Genomic DNA, 27,198 nt, shown 5'->3' with positions numbered 1-27,198 from the left:
TGGTAGATACACTAGAGGGTAGGGATCGGATACAGAGGGACCTAGACAAATTAGAGGATTGAGCCAAAAAAAACCTGATGAGGTTCAACAAGGACAAGTGCAGAGTCCTGCACTTAGGACGGAAGAATCCCATGCACTGCTACAGACTAGGGACTGAATGGCTAGGTAGCAGTTCTGCAGAAAAGGACCTAGGGGTCACAGTGGAAGAGAAGCTGGATATGAGGCAACAGTGTGCTCTTGTTGCCAAGAAGACTAACGGCATTTTGGGCTGTATAAGTAGGGGCATTGCCAGCAGATCGAGGAATGTGATCGTTCCCCTTTATTCGACATTAGTGAGGCCTCATCTGGAGTACTGTGTCCAGTTTTGGGCCCCACACTACAAGAAGGATGTGGAAAAATTGGAAAGAGTCGAGCGGAGGGCAACAAAAATGATTAGGGGTCTGGAGCACATGACTTATGAGGAGAGGCTGAGGGAACTGGGATTGTTTAGTCTCCAGAAGAGAAGAATGAGGGGGGGATTTGATAGCTGCTTTCAACTACCTGAGTGGGGGTTCCAAAGAGGATGGAGCTCGGCTGTTCTCAGTGGTGGCAGATGACAGAACAAGGAGCAATGGTCTCAAGTTGCAGTGAGGGAGATCTAGGTTGGATATTAGGAAACACTATTTCATTAGGAGGGTGGTGAAGCACTGGAATGCGTTACTTAGGGAGGTGGTGGAGTTTCCCTCCTTAGAGGTTTTTACGGTCCGGCTTGACAAAGCCCTGGCTGGGATGATTTAGTTGGGAATTGGTCCTGCTTTGAGCAGGGGGTTGGACTAGATGACCTCCTGAGGTCCCTTCCAACCCTGATATTCTATGATTCAAGTGTACTTAAACATGCAACCATAATAGTATTTTAACGCAGTTTGACAGAAGCACACAGAAAGGTGACAAAAAATGAGTTCAGAATGACTGCATTACTCATTAAGCTCTAGCTGCAGTGCAGAGCCATGTGATAAATTGCATTTATCATACACCTACACGAGCACTCTGCTCACTAATGCATCTTTGCCATAAGTATTTCCAAAATTCTAAAGGATACACAGCAGCTTCCAGCAATTTAAAAAATATCAACATGCCTCTTCTCTCCCACTACCCACAAATTGGGAATTTCACCTAAGGTTGCACAGGTCTGAAAAACATAGGTAATTCATTCCTGCATAGACAGATTTATAGTCCAATATCTTGAAATCCTGCCAAGTTAGACATGGAAACTTTAGATCATCAAAAAAAGGGGGCTAACCAACTTTCCCCAGGGTGAATAGAGCATATCAACCTATGGAATGCATTGAAAAAATTTAAAATATGGCATTTAAGGTAATTTTTAGAACTGTTTTACAATGTATTAGTTTTAATTTTTCCCTCTTTTTAAGGCCATCTTGGCTGGACTTGATGCCCAAGACACCTTTTTTCCCCAGGAAGACACGGGATAGTTTTAAAGCTTTAACGCATTCCTAAAACAGATTTCTATAAAATGTGGCCTATGCAAAATTCAACCTGTATGTGCAATTCCTGTTGGTGTTTACTTCTCCCTCTCATTTTCAAAACCCTCCGAGGTGGGTGGGGAACATGGGGTGTCTAAAGAGTAAAATTTGACTTGTGCATAAAATTCCTGTTGCTCTAGTTGCAGAAGCACTGGGGTGAGCTAGGAATGAAAAGGGGACAAAAGAAAACCAAGGAGTGGAGGATGCAGTGCAGAGATTGGGAGAAAATAGATAAAGTAAAGATGGGAAGCTGCACCAATGGGGTAGGAGCAGCATATGTTCTGGAATAACACAGGGACTAGGTGCTTTCTATTACTGTCCAGTCGCCCCCTCTAGCCAGCTGGAGCAGAAACACCTGCATTATGCTTGTGTAGGAAAGCCGAAAGTCAAACTGACCAGTATCTTTGTCGTTCAAGCCGAGTGCTGTGCAAGTAGTCAATAGCTAGCACAAGAAGCCAGACAGATGACCCGTCTGAACCAAAATAACTAATCTATAGAAAACCAACCATTTCCCAGTGGTTCTACTACAAATCCCACTTTAGCAGCTTTAAGTAGCCAGTAGTGGAAACCAAAAATAAAGAGATGCTGTCTATTTGAAGTCTAGTCAGTTTAAAAAAAGAGTTAAAGGTAGCGCAAGGAACTATGCAACCCTTCACTCATGTCTTCTTTTTAATTATCATTTTCCTATTTAACTTTGTTTTTCTCTGTTGCTGTGTTAAAGACCTACACAACAGTGATACTGACTAGGCCCAAAGCTAATTGAAAAACAGAAAAAAGAAATATTATATTCCCCTAATCTCTTACAGTGATCTTAAATGTTACCTGTAAAACTAGCAAGTAAACTACCCTGAGAGAAGTGTGATTTTTTTTTAAAACTGATGTCACTTTTAATAACCTTGGGAAGAAAACAGTGTCTAAGCCAGCTCAGAAAGAGGCCTTGTCTAGATACAAATTTGCACCAGTTTAAACTAAACAGGTTGAATCACACACATTTAGTTAAATTGGTGCACGTGTGTGTGTATATAGACAAAGGTCAGAGAAATGGCTGGCTTATGCTGACAGACGACAGATCTGAAGGAAAAAGGCTCAGCTGCCACCACAATTCTCAGTGAAAAGAGTATCACATTAAGCTTCTATTGTATAAAACAAAGCAGGGATTAAACACCAGGGAACCAAACTCATGACACAGCACAACATCCAGGTGAGAGGAAAGGAGACATAAGTATGCTCACTGTCAGCAGAAAATGGGCCGAGCATGCAGCTGTAATATACAATGGCACTTTTACTGCTTTCCACACACGCTCCTTTCTGATACATGCAGCAAAATGAAGTCTGAAATCAGGAAACATAAACTGAACTCTGTTGCTCACACAAGAAACAGAACAGCAGGAGGTACAACCCAGCAGATAGAGGGCAAAACACGCAACAAGCCAGAAGAAATTATGAGATGGAATAAAATGGACTAGAGAGCAGATAAAGGGATAAACCAGAGGAGAGAGTTTACAGAAAAGGAAAGGTAAGACAACAAGGGCTGGAAGAGAGTCCTAGGCCTTCTCTACACTGAAAAATTTAGAGCGACCAGCTACATTGCTGTCATTAAATGACAAATTCTTAACTCAGACAGCTGCAGTTAAGCCAACCTAACCCTCAGTATACATGGGGCTACATCAGCAGAAGAATGATGCTGCTGACCTAACTACCAGCTCAGAAAGGTGAATTAACTAGAGACTGAAAAAACCCTTCCATCACTAAAGGAAGGGTCTATGCCAGTGTTTCTCAATAGCGGCCAGGACTTTTCATGTGGCTACGACAGCTTTCTGAGTGGTGATGGGCGGGGGCATGGGGACCACTGGCCCCTCTCCCTCCCTTCCTGACACAAGCAGGGCACAGCGCTACAAGAGCAAGATGAGTTCTCGACCTACATTGGTGGGGGGAAGGGTTTTGGGCGGTGGGCTCCAGCGGCAGAACTTCAGGAGCCTGGCCATGCAGCCCTGAGCTCTGGTAGTTGGGTTAGGGGTGCTGACTCCCCGGCCACGCGGCCCTGGCCTCCAGTCATGGGGCTTCAGCCTCCAGACCATGGTTCCGATCACAGAGCACCAGGTGATCCTGGGCACTGACCCACAGCTCTGGCTCCAGGGATACAGTTCCTGCCCCCAGTTTTGGCCGTGGGCACTGATCCCCCCCCACCCCAGCCACCAACCCCTTGTTCAGGCCATGCAGCAGCAGGGCTCACTAACCACCTCCATTGCCCCTGGCTCCCCGCTGCCTTCCCCCATCCCCCTTGGCCCCCACTGCCTCCTCTTCTGGCCTCCCCATCTGGAGCTTAATGGGTCCTGGGGCTTGCTGAGAGAAGTATATTAACAAACATGCAAGTACCACTTCTCAGAGCAGACTTACTAGCTAACTGGGAGGCTGTGAAAAGTGATACTTGTATGTTTGTTAATATCACTTATTTTCATAGCCTCCCAGGTAGCTACTAAGTGATATTAACATACAGCTATCACTTTTCACAGCATTATTTTTATTATTAAGTCTGCAAAAAACCTCTACATGAATAAATTACAATGATTTGGACATGTATATGTGCATATTTATTAGTTTTTCCTAAAGTTAATTAAGTATTTTTGGGAAAAGTATCAGTGCAGCCACCACCAAAAAATGTGTCGTGTCTATGCTATAATGCTATGCGGCGGCACAGCTGCAGTGCTGGAGCGCCCGTAGTGTAGATATGGCCTTAGTCCTAGAAATTCTGCTCTAATGCAAGTCAAGTGAAAAAAAAAGTGAAGCCAGTTTATGCCAATGACATATAATAAAGTTATGAATGAGCAAATATTTTACTTGGCAGTAGCCTGATATGAAGGGGCCTGGTGGTCCCATGGCGTTCACCTCCATAAAAGTGAGGGCTAGATAGCTGTCCAGTCTCACACCACAGGTGTACAGAGGCTGTGTATTAAACCCATAGTTACATCAATTCACTGATGGAGAGCTGGAGTGCATTTTAAAGAATCCTTATTGAGGTTGCAGGAAGAAACCATCCCAATGTATAGAAAGAATAGTAAATATGGAAGGCGACCAGCCTGGCTTAACAGTGAAATCCTTGCTAATCTTAAACACACAAAAAAAGCTTACAAGAAGTGGAAGATTGGACAAATGACCAGGGAGGAGTATAAAAATATTGCTCAGGCATGCAGGAGTGAAATCAGGAAGGCCAAATCGCACTTGAAGTTGCAGTGAGCAACAGATGTTAAGAGTAACAAGAAGGGTTTCTTCAGGTATGTTAGCAACAAGAAGAAAATCAAGGAAAATGTGGGCCCCTTACTGAATGAGAGAGGCAACCTAGTGACAGAGGATGTGGAAAAAGCTAATGTACTCAATGCTTTTTTTGGCTCCATCTTCACGCACAAGGTCAGCTCGCAGACTCCTGCACTGGGCAGCACAGCATGGGGAGGAGGTGACCAGCCCTCTGTGGAGAAAGAAGTGGTTCGAGATTATTTTAAAAAGCTGGACGAGCACAAATCCATGGGGCCGGATGCGCTGCATCCGAGGGTGCTAAAGGAGTTGGCAGATGTGATTGTAGAGCCATTGGCCATTATCTTTGAAAACTCATGGCGATCGGGGGAGGTCCCGGATGACTGGAAAAAGGCTAATGTAGTGCCCATCCTTAAAAAAGGGAAGGAGGATGATCCAGGGAACTACAGGCCAGTCAGCCTCATCTCAGTCCCTGGAAAAATCATGGAGCAGGTCCTCAAGGAATCAATTATAAAACACGTAGAGGAGAGGAAAGTGATCAGGAACAGTCAGCATGGATTCACCAAGGGCAAGTCATGCCTGACTAACCTAACTGACTTCTATGAGGAGATAACTGGGTCTGTGGATGAGGGGAAAGCAGTGGATGTGTTATTCCTTGACTTTAGCAAAGCTTTTGATACGGTCTCCCACAGTATTCTTGCCGCCAAGTTAAAGAAGTATGGGCTGGATGGACTATAAGGTGGATAGAAAGCTGGCTAGATGGTCAGGCTCAACAGGTAGTGATCAATGGCTCCATGTCTAATTGGCAGCCAGTATCAAGCAGAGTGACCCAAGGGTCGGTCCTGGGGCCGGTTTTGTTCAATATCTTCATTAATGATCTGGAGGATGACGTGGACTGCACTCTCAGCAAGTTTGTAGGTGACACTAAACTGGGAGGAGTGGTAGATACGCAGGAGTGTAGGGATAGGATTCAGAGGGACCTAGGCAAATTAGAGGATTGGGCCAAAAGAAACCTGATGAGGTTCAACAAGGACAAGTGCATAGTCTTGCACTTAGGATGGAAGAATCCCATGCACTGCTACAGACTAGGGAACGAATGGCTAGGCAGCAGTTCTGCAGAAAAGGACCTAGGAGTTAAAGGGGACGAGAAGCTGGATATGAGTCGACAGTGTGCCCTTGTTGCCAAGAAGGCTAATGGCATTTTGGGTTTTATAAGTAGGGACATTGCCAGAAGATTGAGGGATGTGATCATTCCCCTCTGTTCGGCATTGGTGAGGCCTCATCTGGAGCACTGTGTCCAGTTTGGGGCCCTACACTACAAGAAGGATGTGGAAAAATTGGAAAGTCGAGCGGAGGGCAACAAAAATGATTAGGAGGCTGGAGCACATGACTTATGAGGAGAGGCTGAGGAAACTGGGATTGTTTAGTCTGCAGAAGAGAAGAATGAGGGGGGATTTGATAGCCTCTTTCAACTACCTGAAAGGGGGTTCCGAAGAGGATGGATCTAGACTGTTCTCAGTGGTAGAAGATGACAGAACAAGGAGTAATGGTCTCAAGTTGCAATGGGGGAAGTTTAGGTTGGATATTAGGAAAAACTTTTTCACTAGGAGGGTGGTGAAGCACGGGGGTGGAAATAGCGCAGTGGTTTGAGCATTGGCCTGCTAAACCCAGGGTTGAGAGTTCAATCCTTGAGGGGGCCATTTAGGGAACTGGGGTAAAAATCTGTCTGGGGATGGTCCTGCTTGGAGCAGGGGGTTGGACTAGATGCGCTCCTGAGGTCCCTTCCAATCCTAATATTCTATGATTTCAGCACTCTTATTATTCTCCCTCTCAGCTAGATTCTTTCACTGGTTCTATAAATATTTTAATTTGGTTAAACCATAGTTAAGTGCCGAGCTCAGTAGAGGGGACCAATACCATACTTGTGATTTAAGTCTCTATCCCAAAGACCTTCCAGTTTAAAAGGACAAAAACAGATGATTTCTCCAAAAATGAAACAAGGTTGCTGAAAAGTACTCAAAGACAATTACCAATCCAAAGCTCTAGGGGCCTGCCAGTTTCACATTTCCCCAGACTAGGAACACACTCAGAACAAGCTGGTCTAAGTAGTACCTACTTGCACTTCCTGCTGTTCAGTTATACAACCTTCCTGTCCGCACTTGCATTGCAATTTAAGATGCTGCACAGTAAAGGATCTGCTAATGCCAGTGAAGGTCTCACTGGAGCAGCAAAGCACCACATCTGCATCTCCACCAAGAAACAGTTCTATTTTCTAGGACAGCACCTTTTCACCGCTCCATGAGTGGCTGATTCAACCTCTAGCAATGTAATTAATGTTAAGGACTTTGTATTTCAAAGCACTGTACAAAGTTTAGACAAGTTTAACTTTATGGGTAAGTTGATGACAAGGGATAAAGTAACAGTTCACTGACTCAAACAGTACCATAATGTTGATTACATAAGCTCCACTGAAATAGGAATGTGGAGGTAGTACCTAGAAATCCTTCCTACTTCCGCCAACTATCCTACCACAAACTTTTGGTGTCTTTAAATGGTTCATTAATGAACAATCAGCGTTGAAGTGGATATAGCTTGTCTAAACTGGCTACTGCCCCACACTTCCAGTGAAATGAGAAGCTGTGCAGTCAGACAGGTTGCTGCAAGATGTGATCAGGGCTGACCAACCAATCAGGAACAAATATTAAAACACTCAAACTGATATGCGCAGCTCTTCTATCATAATGGAATGAAGAGGGCATTAGCAGGGACAGCATAGTCTATTTTAACAGCCTGGAAATTAACCAATGGAGGGTGAAAGGACAAGTGGACTTTTTAATTCATAAAAACAGTACACTACTAGTGAACAACATCACTTAAATACACCAGAGATTCCAAAAAACCCTTCTACCAAACATTCTCTTTCTTCTTGCAGCAAATGGTATGCTGCAAAAAAACACAAACCAAGGCCCATGAAGACATCTGCACAGCAAGATTCAAGTTCTGCTTCGTCTTGTACCAAATTTAAACCCCCCTGAGAAAGGAGGATGGGTTTGGCAGGCCACACGAGCAGCCTCCCCTACACTAAAGACTTTCCTAGATCAGATTTGACAGTATGCATCAAGGAACAGAGAAGTTTGTCTGGAGACTAAATCCTGACTGTAAGATTCACCATATAAAGCAAAAGTCACATAAGCGTGACCAAAGACATAATTTGTTTACTATTTTAAATTGTGTTGGAGGTCTGGTGGGAGTGGAGACAAATCAATCGCAGCTGAGGTGGGAGCAAGTACGACAGCATTTTTCCTAACATGTCAGTAAAGTACTTCAAGCATTAACAATAATTGAGACAACTTGTTAAAGAGGTAATCACTGTAAGCAGGAACACATCACTTTTTTTGTAGCTTGTGTCGCTTTTGTTGGTTTTCAGTCATTATAATTAAGTCTGGTGTACATATAAGTCCCACAATAGCATCCAATTTCCCCGAGTATCATCTTTATGAACCCACTTCCCATCCACCTGCTCTGTGGATACCTTTTCTCCAGGTCGAATGCTGCCACATTTGAGGACGTTAATATCATTCTTGCAATCATCCATGAAGCCACAGATCAGACGGTAATCACTGAAGATGATGGCTGTCATTTTGGTGATATACTGGTGACACTGGTATTCAGTGATGTTACCTCTATGGTCCACCAAACAGGACACCAAATAGCCTTTCCCAGCTAACTCATCTGCACATTCTTTGATCTGTTCAGAGAAAGAGTTGTGTTCAATTATTTAGTAGGAGCAGTTGAACATTTTTAGAATCAGCATGTGTACAAACGGTGTGATGAAAGTTATGTCTACACATCAGTTTGGGCCAAGCAGTAGTGAGAGTCCAGCCCAAGGCAATAGATTAGGCTAGTGGGGCTCTCACTAGCACTAAATGACTGTGTACACAGTATTCTGAAGCTGTGGCTCAGGCTGGAACACTAGTGTGGGAGGTGGGCTTCAGAGCCCAAATCACAAATTCAGAATGCTGTCTCTACAGCTATACTTAGAGCGCTAGCCCGAATCTGTTGACCTGGGCTGGCAGGCTCACTCCCACTCCAAAATTCTGGGTAGATATACCCAGAGAGTTTTAAAAGATCCAGCCAAGCAGCTCTGGACTGTTAATTTGATTTTCAGTAAGTCCTGGAGCACTAGGTAAGTTCCAGAGGACTGCAAGAAAGCTAATGTTGTGCCAATAATAACAAAGGGTAAAAAGGACAACTTGAGTAACTGCAGGCCAGTCAGCCTGAGATCATTCCTAGGCAAAATAACTAAACAGCTGATATGGAACTCAATTAATAAAGAATTAAAGGAGAGTAATATAATAAGGGCTAAGTAACATGGGTTTATGTAAGGTAGACCTTGTCAAACTAACAATATCTTTTTGATAAGCGTACAAATTTGGTTGACAAAGGTAATAGTGTCAATGTAATTTACTTAAGACTTCAGTAAGGCATTTGACTTGGTACTGCACAACATTTTTTTAACAAACAAAATCAACATATTAAATACATTAAAAACTGACTGAAGTCTCAAAGTGTAATTGTATGTGGGAATCATCAAGTGGGTACGTTTCTAGTGGGGTCCCAGAGGGATCATTTCTTGGCTATATGCTAGTTAATAAACAAAACAAAATCATCAAGATTCAAGTTCTGCTTTGTCTTGTAATAAAACAAAATCATTATTGATCAAGTTTACAGATGACGCAGACTGGAACAGAATGGTAAATAATGAAGAGGACAGAGTGATCTGGATTGCTTGTGCCCTGCTTACCAAGCTGTTTCAATTCAATACAGCCAAATCTAAAGTTATACATCTAGAAACAACGAATACAGGCCACAATTACAAGAAGGGGGTCTCTATCCTGGGAAACTGACTCTGAAAGAGACTTGGGGGTCATGGTGAATACATCAGCTGAAAATAAGCTCCTAGTGTAATACAATGACCAAAAGGGCTAATGTGATCACTGGATGTACCAACAGTGGACTTATTCGGTAGTAGTAGAGAGTTTATATTACCTCTGTATTTCTCACTGGTGCAACTGCTAGTTGAACACTGTGTCCTGTTCTGGTGTCCACAATTTAAGAAGGATGTTGATAAATTGGAGAGTGTTCAGAGAAGAGCCATGAGAATGATTAAAGGACTGAAAAACATATCTTATAGTGATAGACTCCGGGAGGTTAATCTATTTAGTTTATCAAAGAGAAGGTTAACGGGTGACTTGATCATATAAGTGCCTACACCGGGGAACAAATTTGATAATAAAGAGCTCTTCCAGCTAGCAGACGGAGGTATAAACAGTAACAAATGGCTGGTAGTTGAAGCTAGACATAAAATATTCTCTAGGTCAAACAGGAATTAATTCAGGGAAGTTCTCTGGACTGTGTTATGTAGTAGGTCAATCTAGATGATCACAATGATTCCTTTTTGCCTGATAATCTATCAATCAATTATTTTCTAAATATACCAGCTAACTATAGCATGTGGCCATTTAAAAACCTAATTCGTAAGGTTAATCTAACATTAAAAATATAGTGCAATTTCAACCTATATAACCCCTAGAAAAATTACAGTTATAAAAGAGTTGTTGGGTGAGAACACTAAAGACCAGACAAAATACATAATTTCTTTTGAGTTAAGTGCAAATAATTCAGTTTTAAAGATGGGGTCTAGCTCAGTAAACTGTGCAGAGATCACAGCAAGTACTAGGTTGCTGCTTCTGGCCACTTCTAAAGAAACCCCATTTTTGGCTCTAAAGGACGTCATGTTATCATGGGTTAAACTCTTGGCCAAATGCTTATACAACCATAATATTATTTGTCAATTTGACTACCATTTCACATTAGCATTAACCATTTTAATAGAAAACTTTTAGAGTGCTTAATTCCTGGTGACTTCCAATGGAAGTTGGTCACCTAATTCCCTCAAGGGCTTTCGAAAAAAATCACAAGATATTAAAATCAAAATGTAGCCAAAGTGGTCAGGAACGGAACAGGACAATTCAAATTGGTATTTAACGTACTAAATAAAAATTTGAAGTCATGTTCCCCCAATAGAAAGGTATGGTATGACTTTTTAATTCTTAAACATTTTAAAGGGTGGTCTATTAAAAGCTCTCTTTTTTTTCTTATTAGTCAGTTTGCAAAATTTCAGGTTGATAATCTACATTATCCAATGCTAAACCAAGATCGTTTCATGCATCTACTTTGCTGTTAAATATCAATAAGAGTTGTAGCATGTATGATTGATTTTAAAATCAAACTGGAATTTTATAAAACCAGGATGCCACCTGTTTGTATAATTATTCACCATAAAATTATATAAGAGGAAGATTATGGCAGTTCATGTACAATTAAAATTCAGTGTCTTTCTCCACTGCATTTAGGAGCTTTTATCTAAGATTTATAGTGTAATGTTTACAACAATGCTAGACAGTCATCGTATAAACATGGAAATTAACTGTGCTTTGATAAGGGAGCAATCTCAAACATGCCTGGATTGTAAAAATTCTGCAGCAGCTCTATTACAGAAACCAAAGAGCTGAAAATAGAAAGCATTTGGCTTAGCTCTGACTGCAAAGTGTCAGCTTGTAGAGATATTTGTAGCTATAACTTCCAAACACAGCAGAGTGCCTTGCAGTGCAACACAAACTAGATGACTAACTCTTAGGGCAAGCTAAAAATAGAAGAGTTCCATCATTCAGGAACCCGTTGTTTGAACCACTTCAAATTAAAAAGAAAAATTCTACTTTGATCCCAGACCTAGCTAACCAATTTTGATGCCAATATGACACATGGATTTTACTGGGGAAGGGAACATGGAAAATGAGGTTTGTAATGGAAACTCAGTTGCAACCTTAAGTATGGAGCGGCTGTTAGTACTCAGTAAAGAATGGAAGAATCCAATCTACACAAAACACCTGGCGGAAGGTGTGACAAAGTGGGAATCTAATATTTTTATAATTCCTGTGTGTGCCTCACTTTCCCAATGTACTCTGCATTCCTATCCAGGGGGTGCAAAGGGTCAGATCCGCTCTTGGGGGCAGACCTGAGGTGTTTCTCATTTAGCTGTCTGTGGTGGAATGAATGGGTCATTAAACAACTGGCGGGAACCAACCCACATAAATGGATAATTCAGAAAAACAATGGGAACCCCAATGGACAGGACAGTTATAGTTAGCAACCAATGACCAAGTAGTAGTAGATTTCCTCCACTTTTAGACAGGAAAACGGAGCAAAGGCCCCAGGTAGAGGGAAAAAGGGGCAAGGTGTCAAGTGGCTGGGACAAGGGCTGGCCTTCGGGCACAGTAGGGGACAGAAGTTCTCCTTGGGGACTGAAAAGCAGACAGAGAAATGGATTCCATAATAGCTTGGCTGGCTGATTACACAAGTTGGGCCAGCATGGACCATGTCTTAACCTGTGTCTCTCTGCACTAATCTAAGGACTTTCAGATTCTGTATGCTTGATGACTAATAAATTGTTCCCTTGCTTTGAAAATGCTGCTGTTGTTGCTGCAAATACTGAGAACATTGTGCCGGGAAGGGGCACAGTACAAGCCTCCCACAGGAGATTGTTTTGGCTGGATTTTTGCAGGGAGCCACGTAGAGAAAGGGATTGTGGAAGGCCCAATTTCAGAGTCTTGGAAGCCACGGGCCTGCCCTTATGGAACTGTGTGGGTCCTTGGGGTGCAGCACACTAAAAGAGGTCATTTCCAAGGGACTGGGCCCATAGACCAGTCCCTGTGGATTTGTGATAGGTCAAGCAGGAACTGAGGAGTTCTTAGTTTATCATTTCTCTTTATTCTGTTCCTATCATTCTTCCTATCCAACCACTTGCTACCACTCAAGTTAGACATTTCTGCAAATATCAAATGATATCCCCAGGAACCAGCCTCCCCTCCCCTCCTCTTTCCTTCCCCCCCAAATGTGGAAGACGGGACATGGTCTATTGTCAGTTAAATCTCCCCATAGACAGAGCTTGTCTAGACTGATTCAGCTAACACATTTTTTTAACATCTTTGTCTATATTAGGTTCTAAGCAGTGTTTAAACTGCGTTAATTACCAATTAGCTATCATTTTAGCATACCACTCATTTTCCCCAATCTAGACAAACTCTAAGTGTTCTTTAGGTGGATTTGAAGTGTTTTTGCTTTGGTGGCAGAGGGGTAAGAACCATCCACTAATATAACAAAGATGAAGCCATCCCCTTTCTTCACGCTCACCTCTGCTATGGTGGACTTACAGACCTCTCTGGCCACGGATTCAAACTTCAGGTCTGTAGTCAGGTTCAACTTGTAGTTCCACAACAGCTAAATAAAAAGAGAGAATGCATTATTTTGTATAGGGAGGGTTGGAAGTTTTGCACCTATGGATGATACAGATTTTTTTAGCTTCAGACTAAAACAGAAACTGAGGCAATCTCCTTCACATACATTTAGGGCTTGCCTACCCTACCGCACAGGGTCGATGTAAGATATGCAACTTCAGCTATGTGAATAGCGTAGCTGTAGTCGATGTACTTAGATCTACTTACCGTGGTGTCTTCACTGTGGTAAGTCGACAGCTAACGCTCTCCTGTCAACTCCGCTTGCGCTTCTTGTTCTGGTGGAGTACCGGAGTCGACGGGAGAGTGCTCAGCGGTCGATTTATTGCGTCTATACTAGATGTGATAAATCAACCCCCCATTGGATCGATCGCTGCCTGCCCATTCGGCAGGTAATGTAGACAAGCCCTTACTGTGGTTCATTATGCATGAGCTTCATTCTTCGGTCATATCTAAAGCTATGCAGAAAAAGTCCATCAATTACATTTATTACAGTCTTATATAGTAATAGAATATCAGGGTTGGAAGGGACCTCAATAGTCATCCATCTATCGTCCGACGTTTTAAGCAAACGATTGCCAAAGCCAAAATTTCTACATATGATCATTAATCGAATCATTAAAAGGAAAGGTACCAATGAATCCATTTTCTGAATCACGATCTTTGTTTATAAGACAATGAAGACATCCTAAGTTAACACCTGCTGAGCTTTTAGCAAAGTAATGCATTCAATTCACTAATCTTTCTGTATTAGTTGTGTAACATAGTATTCTCTATGCCAGGAGTTGGCAACCTTTCAGAAGTGGTGTGCCGAGCCTTCATTTATTCACTCTAATTTAAGGTTTTGCGTGCCACTAATAAATTTTAACGTTTTTAGAAGGTCTTTCTTTAAGTCTATAATATACAACTAAACTATTGTTGTATGTAAAGTAAATAAGGTTTTTAAAATGTTTAAGAAGTTTCATTTAAAATTAAATTAAAATGCAGAGCCCCCCGGACAGGTGGCCAGGACCCGGGCAGTGCGAGTGCCACTGAAAATCAGCTCGTGTGCTGCCTTTGGCACGCGTGCTATCGGTTGCCTACCCCTGCTCTATGCAGATACAGTGATGCACTCAGTATGAACTGGATTCATGCCAGAAACCTTCTAACTCCAGCCTGGCTGGAAAGGAGATTCCAGTCAGCTGCTCATTCACTTCCCACTTCAGAAGGCTATTAACAAGATAACATCTAGGACAAATTGTGTTGTGATGGCACGCCATTAAAATTTAGGGGTTCTCTCTTCAAAAGACTAATGGCATTTCAGCAGTACAACAGATCTAGTTAACACCCAAACTCCTGTATGTCACTGCCCCGCCAGGAGAGTGTCTGGGATTAGTTGATCAAATACGATCTAATTGTTTATACTGATCGAAAATGAATTTCACTTTTAGCACATTATGCTCTCCATAAACATGGCTGTTCCAGCTGCCCTATGGCACCTCAGCAGTAGATCAATTTAAAGGAAGAAATATAAGACAAGGCAGCAAGAATTCAAAAAACTTGGTAACAGACCAGAGCTAGTCTGGCCTCATATCCCAGTTGTCACTACTAGCTTATTCTATTGCACTTCTCTCCAGAAGCACCAGGAGTTTAAGCCACAAAATGTATATTTCAAACACATATTTTGTACTTGTGACAAAATCTATTAAGGGGTCAAGCCAATATTGTGTTAGACCTGCATTATACATCAACACTTGATAAAACAAAAAAAAAAATCAAAAAAATAATTAGATGACAGCACGTCTGCTGCCTAAGTAGGACAACTCTGTTTAAAAGTCTTCAGAAGGCAGAGGCAGCAGCATACAGAGCATTAAAGATGACACAGGAACAACAGTCCTATGTATTTCTTCCACTCCCTCAACTCCAGTACTTGAAAGATCAGACATGGAGATGACAGGTCCTTAGGGTATTCTAGAAAGGGGGGAGATTTGTGCTTAGGTCTTTCAGAAAGGTATGAAAAAGCCATAAGAGCCACCATCATTTGATGCTAATGCACAGGAGAAGCCCAAAGATGGGTGGTGGGGAAGGACTTTAGACACACCTCCACCATGAACTGGGAGGTTAACATTAGAGATGGCAAGAACGTACTGATACTGGAATAACAGACTTAACAGGAGACTCCCAGATCAAGGAACTACCAAGATGACTTTCCCTCAGATGAAAGCTCACAGGTCTGAGTGCCTATAAACTAGATCAAATGCTTTCACAGGAGATGAGTGAGAATGCAACCAAAGACTGCAGACCAAGGAATGCTGGGAAATGCAGGATTGTTCACAGACATGAAGTTTGGATAAAGCCTTAACTTCCCTGGTAGGAGCCAAGGTGCAACTCTGATCTGAGGGACTCTCCGGGCAGAGCAGGGGAAGGGAGAACACTATATCAATTATCAGATGCAAAACACATTTGATTCTCAATCCCACACCCTGTGCACCCAGGGATATTTTTATGCATGACCCCTTCGGTATTTTTATCATCTGTTCTATGCATTGGGCCATGATGAGGGGACCTCTTGGCACCATGTCTTCTTTGCAGCACCAGTCGTAACAGAATGGCTATGGGCTGTGGATCCAGACTGGGCTGCTGGGAGTGTTTTAGTTCTGACATACTAGGAGCTGGTTCCTTTTTATTTATTTGTGGTGGGGATAGGGAATCTAGGATTCTGAAGTTGTTGGATCTGAAGCCTTGGTTGTAGCAGCAAGAACCTGGGCTTTCTACAGCCTATTACATCAGGAAGAAAAAGTGGGGCAGTTGTCTGGCCTGTGCTAGGAGGAGGGCAGACTAGATGGTCACCATGGTCTCTTCTGGCCGTGGAATCTATGAACCTACAGGATCACAACAGGCCTGACGGATGAAGTCAACACATACCAAGCAGGCCCTTGGAGAATGCCCCTAACATTTCAGGTCCAGTATTGGTCCATCATTTTGTTCTTACAGGATATTTAAAACTCATCCACATCTGGATCTGCTTTGTTAAGAGCTCAGAAATACACTGCACAATCCTAGCAAAGACATTTGGTACTGTATAAAAACTAATCTAATTATTTTATTTAAGAATGAATACTAAACTAGCAAAGTTGCCAAATTGAATTCAACTACAACAGTGAATTCCAAGTGTCTGCTTGGCAATCTGGAATTTTGATAATGTTAGGCTGGTCATTGATAAACAAGGTAAGCTGAGGAAAACCTGTCCTAGACTCAGCAGCATGTTCCTCTCTCCAAGCACTATACCTTCCCATAGCTTTAGAAACAATAAACCAAACTGATTGTGTTCTTTTCCAAGTTGCAACAGCAGTTTCCATGTGAGTTAAGATTTTTAGTGAATGAAGATGACTGTGTAAATCAGATTTTTCTAAGGCTAAGAGCATTAAGTGCAAGAGTACAGTACTCTTCAGAATATTCCTGTGACCCAGTGAACCTCGGGTGCCAACTGGCTGATGGCACAGGGAGTGCAAAGGGACAATGTGACAGCATGCTTCTCATGAAAGAAGGGCCACAGCCAGCCTGGCTATAAAGCCTGGCAAGGATTTGGGGTGAGCAATACTCTACAAGACATGAATATCTTGTTAATTAAGTCTAGGCTCAAGAATGCACTCTGCGTTATTTTATATGTAACCGTTTGTTTTCAATTCTTTTACTTATTACTTCTTGAATCTCTATGCTTTGCTAAATAAATGTAGACTTGTTTTCAACATAAACAAATCTAAGTGCTACGTGTTAAGCAGAGCAGCAATCAGAGGAGGAACTGGTAAGCCGGGATTGTACTGTGTCTTTGGAAGCAGCAAATCTGTGAATACTGCGAGCCCAGTGGACGAGGGGCCGGACACTCCAGAGAGACTCTCGGACAACTCAAGAGTTGGAGTGTGCCTGCCGCTAACTTGCAGAGGGACAGCGGGGCCTCTATTGCCCATAGCCAGCGGAGTTGGAAGCTGACCCACAGCAGGCATAGACAAGGTTTCCTCATGCTAAAGGCCCACAGCCCTGGGAACTGTCACAATTACCTCCTGAGCTAACTGGGCAACTCTATGCTCTTTGTCAAGACAAATACATCAGTGTCTGGCTTCTTTCTACCTTTTATGGTTTGTGACAATCTCCATGATCCAGCTTACACAGAGAGGACCTGTTGCTGAATACACCACACAATTTAAATCAGGGATTTTCAGACTTTACCCAACTGAGGGCCATGCATAGGACGGAAAAGATTTTAACTACCTTCACCTTTAACACAGGTGTGGTTCATAGACTATGGGTCTCGGCATGCAATACTCCATCTTGAGACAAGGAACTCACCTCCAGAGAAGACCACACATTGCATACTGGGAGTTGCAACCTCCATGAAAGATGAGGTCACATTGAGAACTCTGGAAATTTTGGATACTCCTAGCTTAACCCAAGTGATCCACAGGTGAAGATTTAGAGTTAAGCAGCCAGCACCTTCCTACTGCAAATCTGAATTTAGAAAGCCTAAATGAGATGGTGTGTAATGATAAAGAAATTGGCTCCATGTTCCCTTGCTGAGAGTCAGCCCAGGAACCCATATTGGCACAGAAAACATTACAGCTTGTGGAAAGTGTTGTTTTCGGTCTCTGCAAAATAGCCAGGGGTTGCCGCAGGAAGTAAGTTTCAAATGCTATAGCTAGCTAGAGAGCAAAGAAAATCAACCGATACTTACATGGTTGCAGTCTGAAGAGATTTCATTGTCCGGCTGAAAGAAAAAGAAAGAAAGGCGCTTTAGTCCAGATCTAACGTGAACTGGTTAACATATGCCAAAGGTTGAGGATGTTAAATCTTCAAAATACTGCAAAAAAAAATTAAGGATACAAATTTGCATTTTCAAAATGTTTTAAGATTACTTCTTACCATGAAAGTTATTTCACAAAAGCCAGTAATTAGGAAGCTTTAAAAGCTACATAACAAGAATGCTGCTGCATAAATGCCACTAAGACTTCACTGACAAAGAAATCAACACCGCATAATTATCCCAGTTTTAGTGAGACGTTATACTGTTCAGCAATTTTCCAGGCACCGTTTCACTTTACAGCCTTTAAGTTGCACAGTAAGAGCAGTATTCATGTAGCTCCCATATAGCTAGGTCTCATGTGCTCCTCCTGATCTGTACTCCGTTACCCATGTGTTATAAGCCTAGAAGGCAGAACACTTCTGAAAAAGCACAAGGAGACCCAATGGTACAGATGCTGATGGAGTACAACCACCCAAATTCAAAGTGGAAGAGAAGATATGGCTGCCTTACTTCAGGGGTCAGTGTTCTGCACTTGGCAGGCAGTGTCCCATATTTCAGCTCTGGGAGGATGAGAAGCCTGGACCAACAGGTAAAGTTGGAATTCTCTCCTTCACCAAGAGGAATGAATAGGTTCTGATGTTCAGGTGTCATATGGATTAGATTTAATGTGTGTATATACTGGGTTCCATAATCCATAAAGATGAAAATACTGCCTCAGCCCCATAGAAATTCAAGTGATAAGTTAACTAACAAACAGACCAGACCAGTCTAATTCTAACATATTCGGCAGGAGACCTGGGCAAAAGGGAAACATTTCTCCAGGATGAATCAGCAGCTCAGGATGCAAGACCGACTTTTCCTCATTTCAACATTTATCTTTCTCTATATAGAGAGAGATAAGAGGGTTTGGCAGGTATAGAAGTGGATGAGAGTAGTGTCTTGATACTACAGTCACTGGCACCTGAGAAAGACTATTAACTTCTGGAAGAGCTAAGTTTCTTCCATGATGGTGCTGTGAAGAGAGAAAGAATGCATATGTGATCAGCATCTACTTCAATATCATTTTGTAGATCTGATGTGCAGTGCTTGATACCAGACTTCAACTCAGCTCTGACAGGTCAGACCTCAAGATATCATCTTGGGATCCATTTTATCACTTTCACTTAAAATGAACCTGCCATTTGTTTCCTTTCCTCATCGCAGGTGCCAATTCATTTAACACCATTAAAAGCCGTAAGTATTTTTAAAAATTGAAAGACTGGGCTGGATGCTCAAAACACACAAGTCTCCCATCCCCAAGATCAGCACCCTATCAGTGGGCTAGGAGTTTCCCCATTCAGGTTGGGCAGGTCTCCTAAGCGAGACCAATTCCAGTGTCACCTCTCTACTGAGAAAGAGAGGGCATGAATATGACACCTACTGTCACCCACTTGTCTCTTCTCCCACAGAAAAATGACCCCATGATCAACAGATAACACTTTATAGCTCCACTGGAGCCAACACTACTACTTTTCATACTTAAGTCCACATTATCTATTTGCTCTTTCACAGCCATAGGTCTCTGAAACAAGACTCCAAAAACTGCAATCGTCACTGGAGCCAATAACAATTTTTAAAGTAATTCTTGCATGCCAATTAAATATGGAAAGTAAAGATGTAGTCCATTAGGTTTCAGTAACTTACTATAACAGCTTTTTAAATTTGGAGACATGCATGCACCCAATATTGCTTCAGAGCAAGAATGAATGGCAGCGGCTCACGTTAAAATAGGAAGTTTAGAAGAAACTTCCCAACTTCTTACTTATAGCAGTTACTTGTGACCTCTAAATACTTTCCGCTTATTTGGTACACAGGCAAAGGGTAGATTTTTACCTCTCCAGCTCTAACCCAAATGAGAAATACAAGTGGCACTTGAAGGTTTAGCATTTGATTTAAATGGTTCTCCCAGTATCATTACAAGAAAACTATTTCCCAGCTTTCTGATAACCTGAAGATTGGACTGTCAGCTTTGTTAAAGAATATAAGAGCCAGTTGACAACTTCCTCATCTTGCAGCTCGTATGTTCCAAATTGAAATATTAAAACAGAGAAATGTCAAATTTACAGTATTTTAAAAGTTACATCTGCTTCTAACCACTAAATGTCTGTGATTTACAGGTTAAGTTTCCACCTCTCTACTCTCATCTTAATCATTCAACAGTGGTTAGAACCAAAATAGATCAGTTTCAGACTGAACTAATTGAAAAGCAAGAGCCAGAATGCCCTCAATTAAACCTGCCATCAAATCTGTTAGACAAGGATAGAGTTTCTTCACAGAAGGATGGAGGCTAGCACTGTAATTTCCCTAAGGTGGGCAGGGCTGATCTAATGTGTCTGGTAAGCAAAAAGATTTGCAAGGAAGAGCGCGCAAACCCAGAAATCTTCTCAGTTGCTTTGGTTATTTGTTTTTATGACAATACCAAGTGACCTTCAATCTCACCAGTTTAGGTTCAAATCTGCACAGGATTAGGGCTTAGTTCCTGTGGGACATTATATCTACAGGTGCTATAGGCTCTGGACACTCACCTGAGAGATTTAGACAACTTTTTATTAAAATACTCATCACTTAAAAAATGAAAATTTGGCTTTCCTAATACTTTGTGGTGAGTCTTCTGCTATGTTAAACAGAATCATGCTTTCACTAGAAAGGGCAGGATGGGTCAAGTGGTCTTAGGTACCGCACTATTTACAGTAACATTCTCCTGTAGAGATGTAGGTTCAGGTCCAATTCTGGGCTGCTTGTCCTAATTCTTGAGAGGGGTGAACTATATTATTTTCATTGTGTAGGAATATTTAACTGCATGCAACCTGACTGAAAGAGCACAACTGCTCCTAAGTGCCCCCAGGAACATTCAAGGCCAATTCACTCATAAGTGGCAATAGCTTAAACTAGGGAAGGCTGTGATGAGCTATAAACCAGGGTTTAAAAGATTCACACACTAATGGTAAGGGGGAAAACGTGATGAGTGTGGGGGACTCAGTCATCACTTTCTGCAGAATTTAAATCTCAACTAGAAATCTAGTCTTTTAAAAACATGAGTTACTGGTGGGATGAGGTAGCGTCTGATCCCAAATCTCCCTGCCAATTTGTTTACAGTCGCATTTCCCTACCTTCATAAAGATTCTTCTCTCCCTATTACTAAGCGAGAGATCCATATGGACAGGTAAAATACACAAAGTGATGCGCTCAAAGCAAGCATACAAATGGAAAATAATTCTCTAATCTTTTTATATAGTCTTAGGCATTGTAATAGTAAAATAATTAACCCTTATGGCTACAAAATAGGCCTTCTAAATGTAACCCATGGCAGTGCTGCTTTCCTATGTCTGAAGAGAGATCACTTCAGTGGCTCTACATCTACACATGGCTTCCTAAGCAGCAGCCCAGTGAAATGAAAGACTACTATACATAGAGCCCTGCATGGATACAAAATTTGTATCTGCATCTGGTCAAAAATGGTCCAGATATCCACGGATTTGCAGGGTTCTAACTACACAGAACCCTATAGGCAGCAAGCAGCAGCAAAAAAGTCAATCACAACAGTTTCATGGTGCTATTTATGAAAGCTCTGGGCAACAGCAGAGGCAGGCATTGGAGCTAACCACACAGAAACTACCCAAACGACTGCGGTTTTGAGATCCCTGGATAAAAAGGAACAAAGTAGTAGAGAGACAGACCTTGTGCAGTAATCAAGGGAAAGTAGAAGGGATAGAAAGGAGGAACTTTTAAGTAACTAGAGAGGGGTGGAGACTCAAATTCATCTGACACCTCCTAACCAGACTACTAAAAATATGGAACACTCAATCAAAATTAAGGGGTGGCACTGGTAGGACTTCCACTTCTTAGCAGCTTTATAAAACATGGATGGCTGCCTCTTTTCATAGTTATCTAAACATTTCTCCATAGACCCTTTCACACTCAGCAACACTTGGCAGCATATGTGATTTATAGAATAAGGTACTATCCAGATTCAAATTAAAGAAAAGCAATACCTCGGCGTGAACACCACCCATAGTAGATAGACACAAAATAAAGTCAATGTTTTGCTTCCATGCTGCATTACAAATAATAAAAACCCATGCTGAACTAGATTCACAGATTCTAAGAATTCATAAGAAACCAATGTGATCATGTAGTCTGACTTCCTGCTTAACAGGCCATAGAACTTCCCCCAAATAAGTGTGCTTGAACTAAAGCATATTTTTTAGAATACCACCCAATCTTGATTCAAAAAACAGAACTAAGGAGTCACGACTCTAATTTTAGATTTAGGACTTAGTGTCACCATGCTGCCTCCCAGCAAAGCCTTTTAAACTAAATTCTGTACTTATTACTCCTGAGGGAATTCTGTGCCAAAAAATTAAAAATTCTCAGCACAATATTTTAAAATTCTGCAAATGTTATTTGTCAATAAATAAATGAGCACAGGCTACTGGCTGCATGGAGGTGAGAGATCACCCAGCAGTTCTTCCCCCTCTCCTGCCAACACAGACTGGGCAGTGAGGCTGAACCAGCCCCTGACCCAGTGCAAGGGCTGGGCCTGCCCCAGAAAGACCGTGGGGTCCTGCCCCTCCCACACCAAGTGCAGGAAGGCAGGCTCAACCCAGCAGGATCCAAGTGTGGAGGGGCTTAGTTTGGCTGTGACCCAGGTGTGAGGTGAGAGGGTTCTGGGTGGGGCAAGCTGAGTGTGAGTGGCTCAGTGGGAAGTCTGGGTGATCTGGATGCACCGGGGCTTTGTTGGGGGGTTCTGGGTGGAGGTCCAGCTGAAGGTGGCTGGGGGAAGGGGGAAATTCAAGTGCTTGGGTTCAGCAGGTGGTGGGGTTTGGGTACAGGGGTGGGGGACCGGGTGCAGCTGGCATTCAGTGGGGTAGCAGTCTAAGCGCAGGGGGTCTCATCAGTGTGGTCCAGGTGCAGGGGGTCTCATCAGGGTGGGTGGGTTTGGGGTGCAGGCACTTAGGAGAGGGGGGTGGTTCTGGGTACAGCTGCCTGGGGTGGGTTCAGATGCATCGGGGTTAGGTGGACAGGGGAGCAGGAAGCTGGGGGGGGGGGTGGAGCTTCCTGCAGCCAGGGAGGTTTCTGGGGGGTGGTTCTGACCTGGACCAGGCCACTCCTTGCAGAGGAAGAGGATATCCTGTCTTCCTCCACCCCCAGCCCAGATGGAACTAGCAGCTGAGCCCAGCACAGGATAGAAGCCACCAGTCAGGGCATCCCCAGGCCCCTCATCCCCCGCCATGGTGATTTACCTCTCCGCTGGCTGCTCTGGACACCCAAAACGACGGCTGGGGAGAGGCATGTGACTGCTCTTGTGGCTTCCCTTTGCTTCCCTGTCAGAAAGTCATTTTTCTGCAGGGAAGCAAAGAAATCTGCAGGGACATGAATTCTCCACAAGTACAGTGGTGCTGAATTCCCCCTGGAGTAATCTATATCATGAACTATCAAATGCCATGCAATTTCTTCTAAAGACAGACCATGAATAGCTTTTGTTCTATGGTACACAAAGTTGGTTAGGTATACTGCTACCCCACAATTTGCAAGATACACAGAGCCCTCCCTAAGACGTATATACAAAATAAAGCTTTATTTAATCCTTCGTCTTTGGGATTCAGCATTATCTGAAAATGATCCACAGCTAGATGTGGGATTAGGAAGATAAGAGTGACAACCACCAATTGTGGATAGAGTGAGGACTTGGGGAGATCTAAGATTCTCTTAACAGCCGGCTGAGCTTCCTCTCCTCCTTTGTTCACTTCCAGTTTTTATGTTATTGGGAAGGGACAGGATCATAGTCAGTTTCACAAATGCCACCATTCACACATTCAAGATCCCTGCTTTAAGGAAGAGAAAGTGTTGATGGAGCATTATCTCCATTGGGGAGGAGTTTGTGGCATTTATCGCACTGACATACTCTTTATGAAGTAGTAACTAAAAGTACTGCAGCCGGTACTGACGATGGTAGGGTGACCAGATCACCCAAGTCAAATATCGGGACGCGGGGGGAGGGTGAAGCGGGGGGGGGCGGGGGGGGGGGAAGCGTGGCGGGGGGGGGGGGGGGCGCGGGCAAAAAAAAATAAAACCAACCCTTCCTCCGCAAGCGCTGGAGGGAGGCCCGGGAGACTCAGGGGAAGCGCGGGGCCGGGGTGAGTAAGAGTCCGGCCTGGTCCCGAGCAGGCAGGACTCAGTTGGGTGGTAGGGAGAGGAGGGGGGGGCGGCCCGCGGGGCCAGGCGGTGGCGGTTCTCACCCCCGGGCAGCGGGACTCGGGAGCAGCCGCTGCTGCAGCTCCCACTGCCGCGGGGGAGGAAGCGGCCATGGCGCTCGGTGGCTGTGGCTCTGGTGCCCCCGAACCCCCCGAGCCGGGGCCTGCTGCGGGAACCCAGCAGCGCGCACGCTGCGCCCAGCCCCTGGCCAGTCGCGTCTGGGCTGCTGCCCAGCTGGTGCTATCCCGCGGCGGCCCCGGAGCGGGGGCAGCAGGCCCCAGCCCCCCCGTCCTGCTCGGGTCCCGCAGGGGAATGAACGGGGCTGGGCTGCCGATGTCGGTCGGGACGCGGGACAAACAAGGAAATATCAGGACAGTCCCGATAAAATCGGGACGTCTGGTCACCCTAGACGATGGTTAAATTTCAAGTGCTGGAGAACTTTGTTTTTGTTTGTTATTTATATTTAAAATAAATCTTTGAATCTTCCACTGGTTCCCTTCTCTCTCATCAGGTTCAGGTTTGTCGTCACCCTTCTGGGCTCTGCATCCCTGTTCTCTCACTATTTATCAGCCTTGTGTCTGGCAGAACAGGGACAAGAAGCAACACACTGATATCTTTGTTATCCCAGTCATTCAGTTCTCCCACATATGGAATGCACCTTACAAATGGACTGCCCTTTCCAAGCCAGGTCACTCTCCTCTCATGCCTGTCCCTCAAGAACCATGCGACATGAAGCCTACAAGAAATTCACCAGGAAAAAATGCTAGGTTGCAGGGCAGCTGGGAATAGTGTATGTAAGCGAAAAAAGCTTGGTACTACCAATATGTGCAGATATCAATCCATCAATGCTTATATGGTACAGCCCCTTCCCTAGATTTCATCCATTTTGTAATCTGAAAGACGAAAATCTCTTCAGGGCAAACATATGTGGAAAGCATGTACCATACTGTGGGTATTACAGCAATCTAAATACATATATAGTAAATTGATACACCAAGCTAACTGAAGTCTGCTTTATATAGTCTCTAGTTCCACATTTAGTAAAAAATAGGAAACAAATCTTGCATTGTAATTTATCAGTAGGAAGCCCCTACTTGATAATTAGTGTTTTAAAAGCAAATCTGTTTGGAGGAATCACACTGCATATTATATTTGCTTAAATGCCAATGAAAAGATCACACACACCTATGACAGTCAGCACACCCCCAACTCCCTTGATGCTCTGGCTATTTCATTTTTCTTACTAAACAAAGGGAGCAACCTAAAAAAAGGAAAGCAGGGCTGAAAGTCATTTAAATAAATTGGAACAATTGTTTCTACTTGGTCAGGTGTGCATTGGCCAAGAATGCTTAGCTGATGCAATACAAATTATGTCCAAATGCCTGAGCATCAACTGCCACCCAAACGTGTATGCAACTCTGTACATTTACAGTGAAGGATTAAAATGTCAAAGAGAACCAGAAGCAATTTTTAGTCTTAGAAACAGTTTTTTGTTTTTTACTATGTGAGACACTGCTTCTAATACAAAGTCATCTCATAACTCCTGTGTTCTGCAACAAAACATGTTTCTCTGTGTTCCAAAAAAATTGGGATTCCACGACCATCTCTGCTGACCCTGCCAACCCTTCCCCTCCCTTCTTCTAAGTTACTGATCTTTTCAGACATGAAAGCAGCAGACACATTGTTCAGAAAAGACACTAAAATGAGATGCAGTGACATCAAACTGGGAAGCCAAAAACCAAACAATATTAATACAAGAATATATTAAAGGTCTGCTTTTACAGAAGCCAGAGAAAGTCAGTTAAGGATGAAGATGTCTTTACCTGCGTTGCTGCTCCCAGGAGCTACAGTAAATAGAATGAAAGGTGCTCCAAGGTGCTCCACGGTTTGAATGATCCACCTTATCGGAGCAGTAAGAGTAAAACTGCACTGAATCCTAGTGCTAGTTCTCCTTGTTTCTGTCACTGTCTGGTTAAGAGTAGAAATCACTTGGTGGGACCTTGTTACATGTATAAAGTAATACCAAACAGCCAGCTGCTTTGAATAAATGCTTAAAGTGCAATTTCAGTCTAAGGATGGACTAAGCACAAGGGCTTCAGGTTTATTCACTTAATTACTACAAATCAAGCACATTCAATCAACGTAAATCCACATCCCTCCCCAAACCCTGCTAATTCTGCAAAGTCATCTTGAGGTCTGAGGATTAGGCTACACTACGAAATTAGGTCGAATTTATAGAAGTCGGTTTTTTTCTAAATCATTTTTATAAATGACCAGGGAGGAATATAAAAATATTGCTCAGGCGTGCAGGAGTGAAATCAGGAAGGCCAAATCACACTTGGAGTTGCAGTTAGCAAGAGATGTTAAGAGTAACAAGAAGGGTTTCTTCAGGTATGTTAGCAACAAGAAGAAAGTCAAGGAAAATGGAGGCAACCTAGTGACCGAGGATGTGGAAAAAGCTAATGTACTCAATGATTTTTTTGCCTCTGTCTTCACGCATAAGGTCAGCTTCCAGATTGCTGCACTGGGCAGTACAGCATGGGGAGAAGGTGACCAACCCTCTGTGGAGAAAGAAGTGGTTCGGGACTATTTAGAAAAACTGGATGTGCACAAGTCCATGGGGCCGGATGCGCTGCATCCGAGGGTGCTAAAGGAGTTGGCGGGTGAGATTGCAGAGCCATTAGCCATTATTTTTGAAACCTCATGGTGATCGGGGGAGGTCCCGGATGACTGGAAAAAGGCTAATGTAGTGCCCATCTTTAAAAAAGGGAAGGAGGAGGATCCGGGGAACTACAGGCCAGTCAGCCTCACCTCAGTCCCTGGAAAAATCATGGAGCAGGTCCTCAAGGAATCAATTATAAAACACGTAGAGGAGAGGAAAGTGATCAGGAACAGTCAGCATGGATTCACGAAGGGGAAGTCGTGCCTGACTAACCTAATTGCCTTCTATGATGAGATAACTGGCTCTGTGGATGAGGGGAAAGCAGTGGATGTGTTGTTCCTTGACTTTAGCAAAGCTTTTGATACGGTCTCCCACAGTATTCTTGCCGCCAAGTTAAAGAAG

At 43.2% G+C, this 27,198-nt stretch overlaps 1 protein-coding gene across 3 annotated transcripts in view; it reads right to left on the bottom strand.

Moving 5' to 3' along the window:
• Positions 1-27,198, bottom strand: part of GLG1 (golgi glycoprotein 1) — a 169,329-nt gene that overhangs the window by 62,202 nt on the left and 79,929 nt on the right. For 2 of the 3 annotated variants that reach the window (XM_042856480.2, XM_005279468.5), the window contains exons 2-4: positions 17,832-17,864; positions 13,023-13,109; positions 8,302-8,517 (exon numbers count right to left, since the gene is read on the bottom strand). In XM_042856480.2, the coding sequence (XP_042712414.1) occupies positions 8,302-8,517; positions 13,023-13,109; positions 17,832-17,864 (336 nt within the window). Of the gene's footprint in view, positions 1-8,301; positions 8,518-9,818; positions 9,868-13,022; positions 13,110-17,831; positions 17,865-27,198 lie in introns of all 3 variants that reach the window. The other variant, XM_042856481.2, reaches the window with a different exon arrangement.

Source organism: Chrysemys picta, chromosome 14, assembly GCF_011386835.1.
Source record: "Chrysemys picta bellii isolate R12L10 chromosome 14, ASM1138683v2, whole genome shotgun sequence".
Lineage (NCBI taxonomy): Eukaryota > Metazoa > Chordata > Testudines > Emydidae > Chrysemys > Chrysemys picta.
The sequence above is the reverse complement of the archived record's forward strand: the minus strand, read 5'-3'. Positions and strand labels throughout refer to the sequence as shown.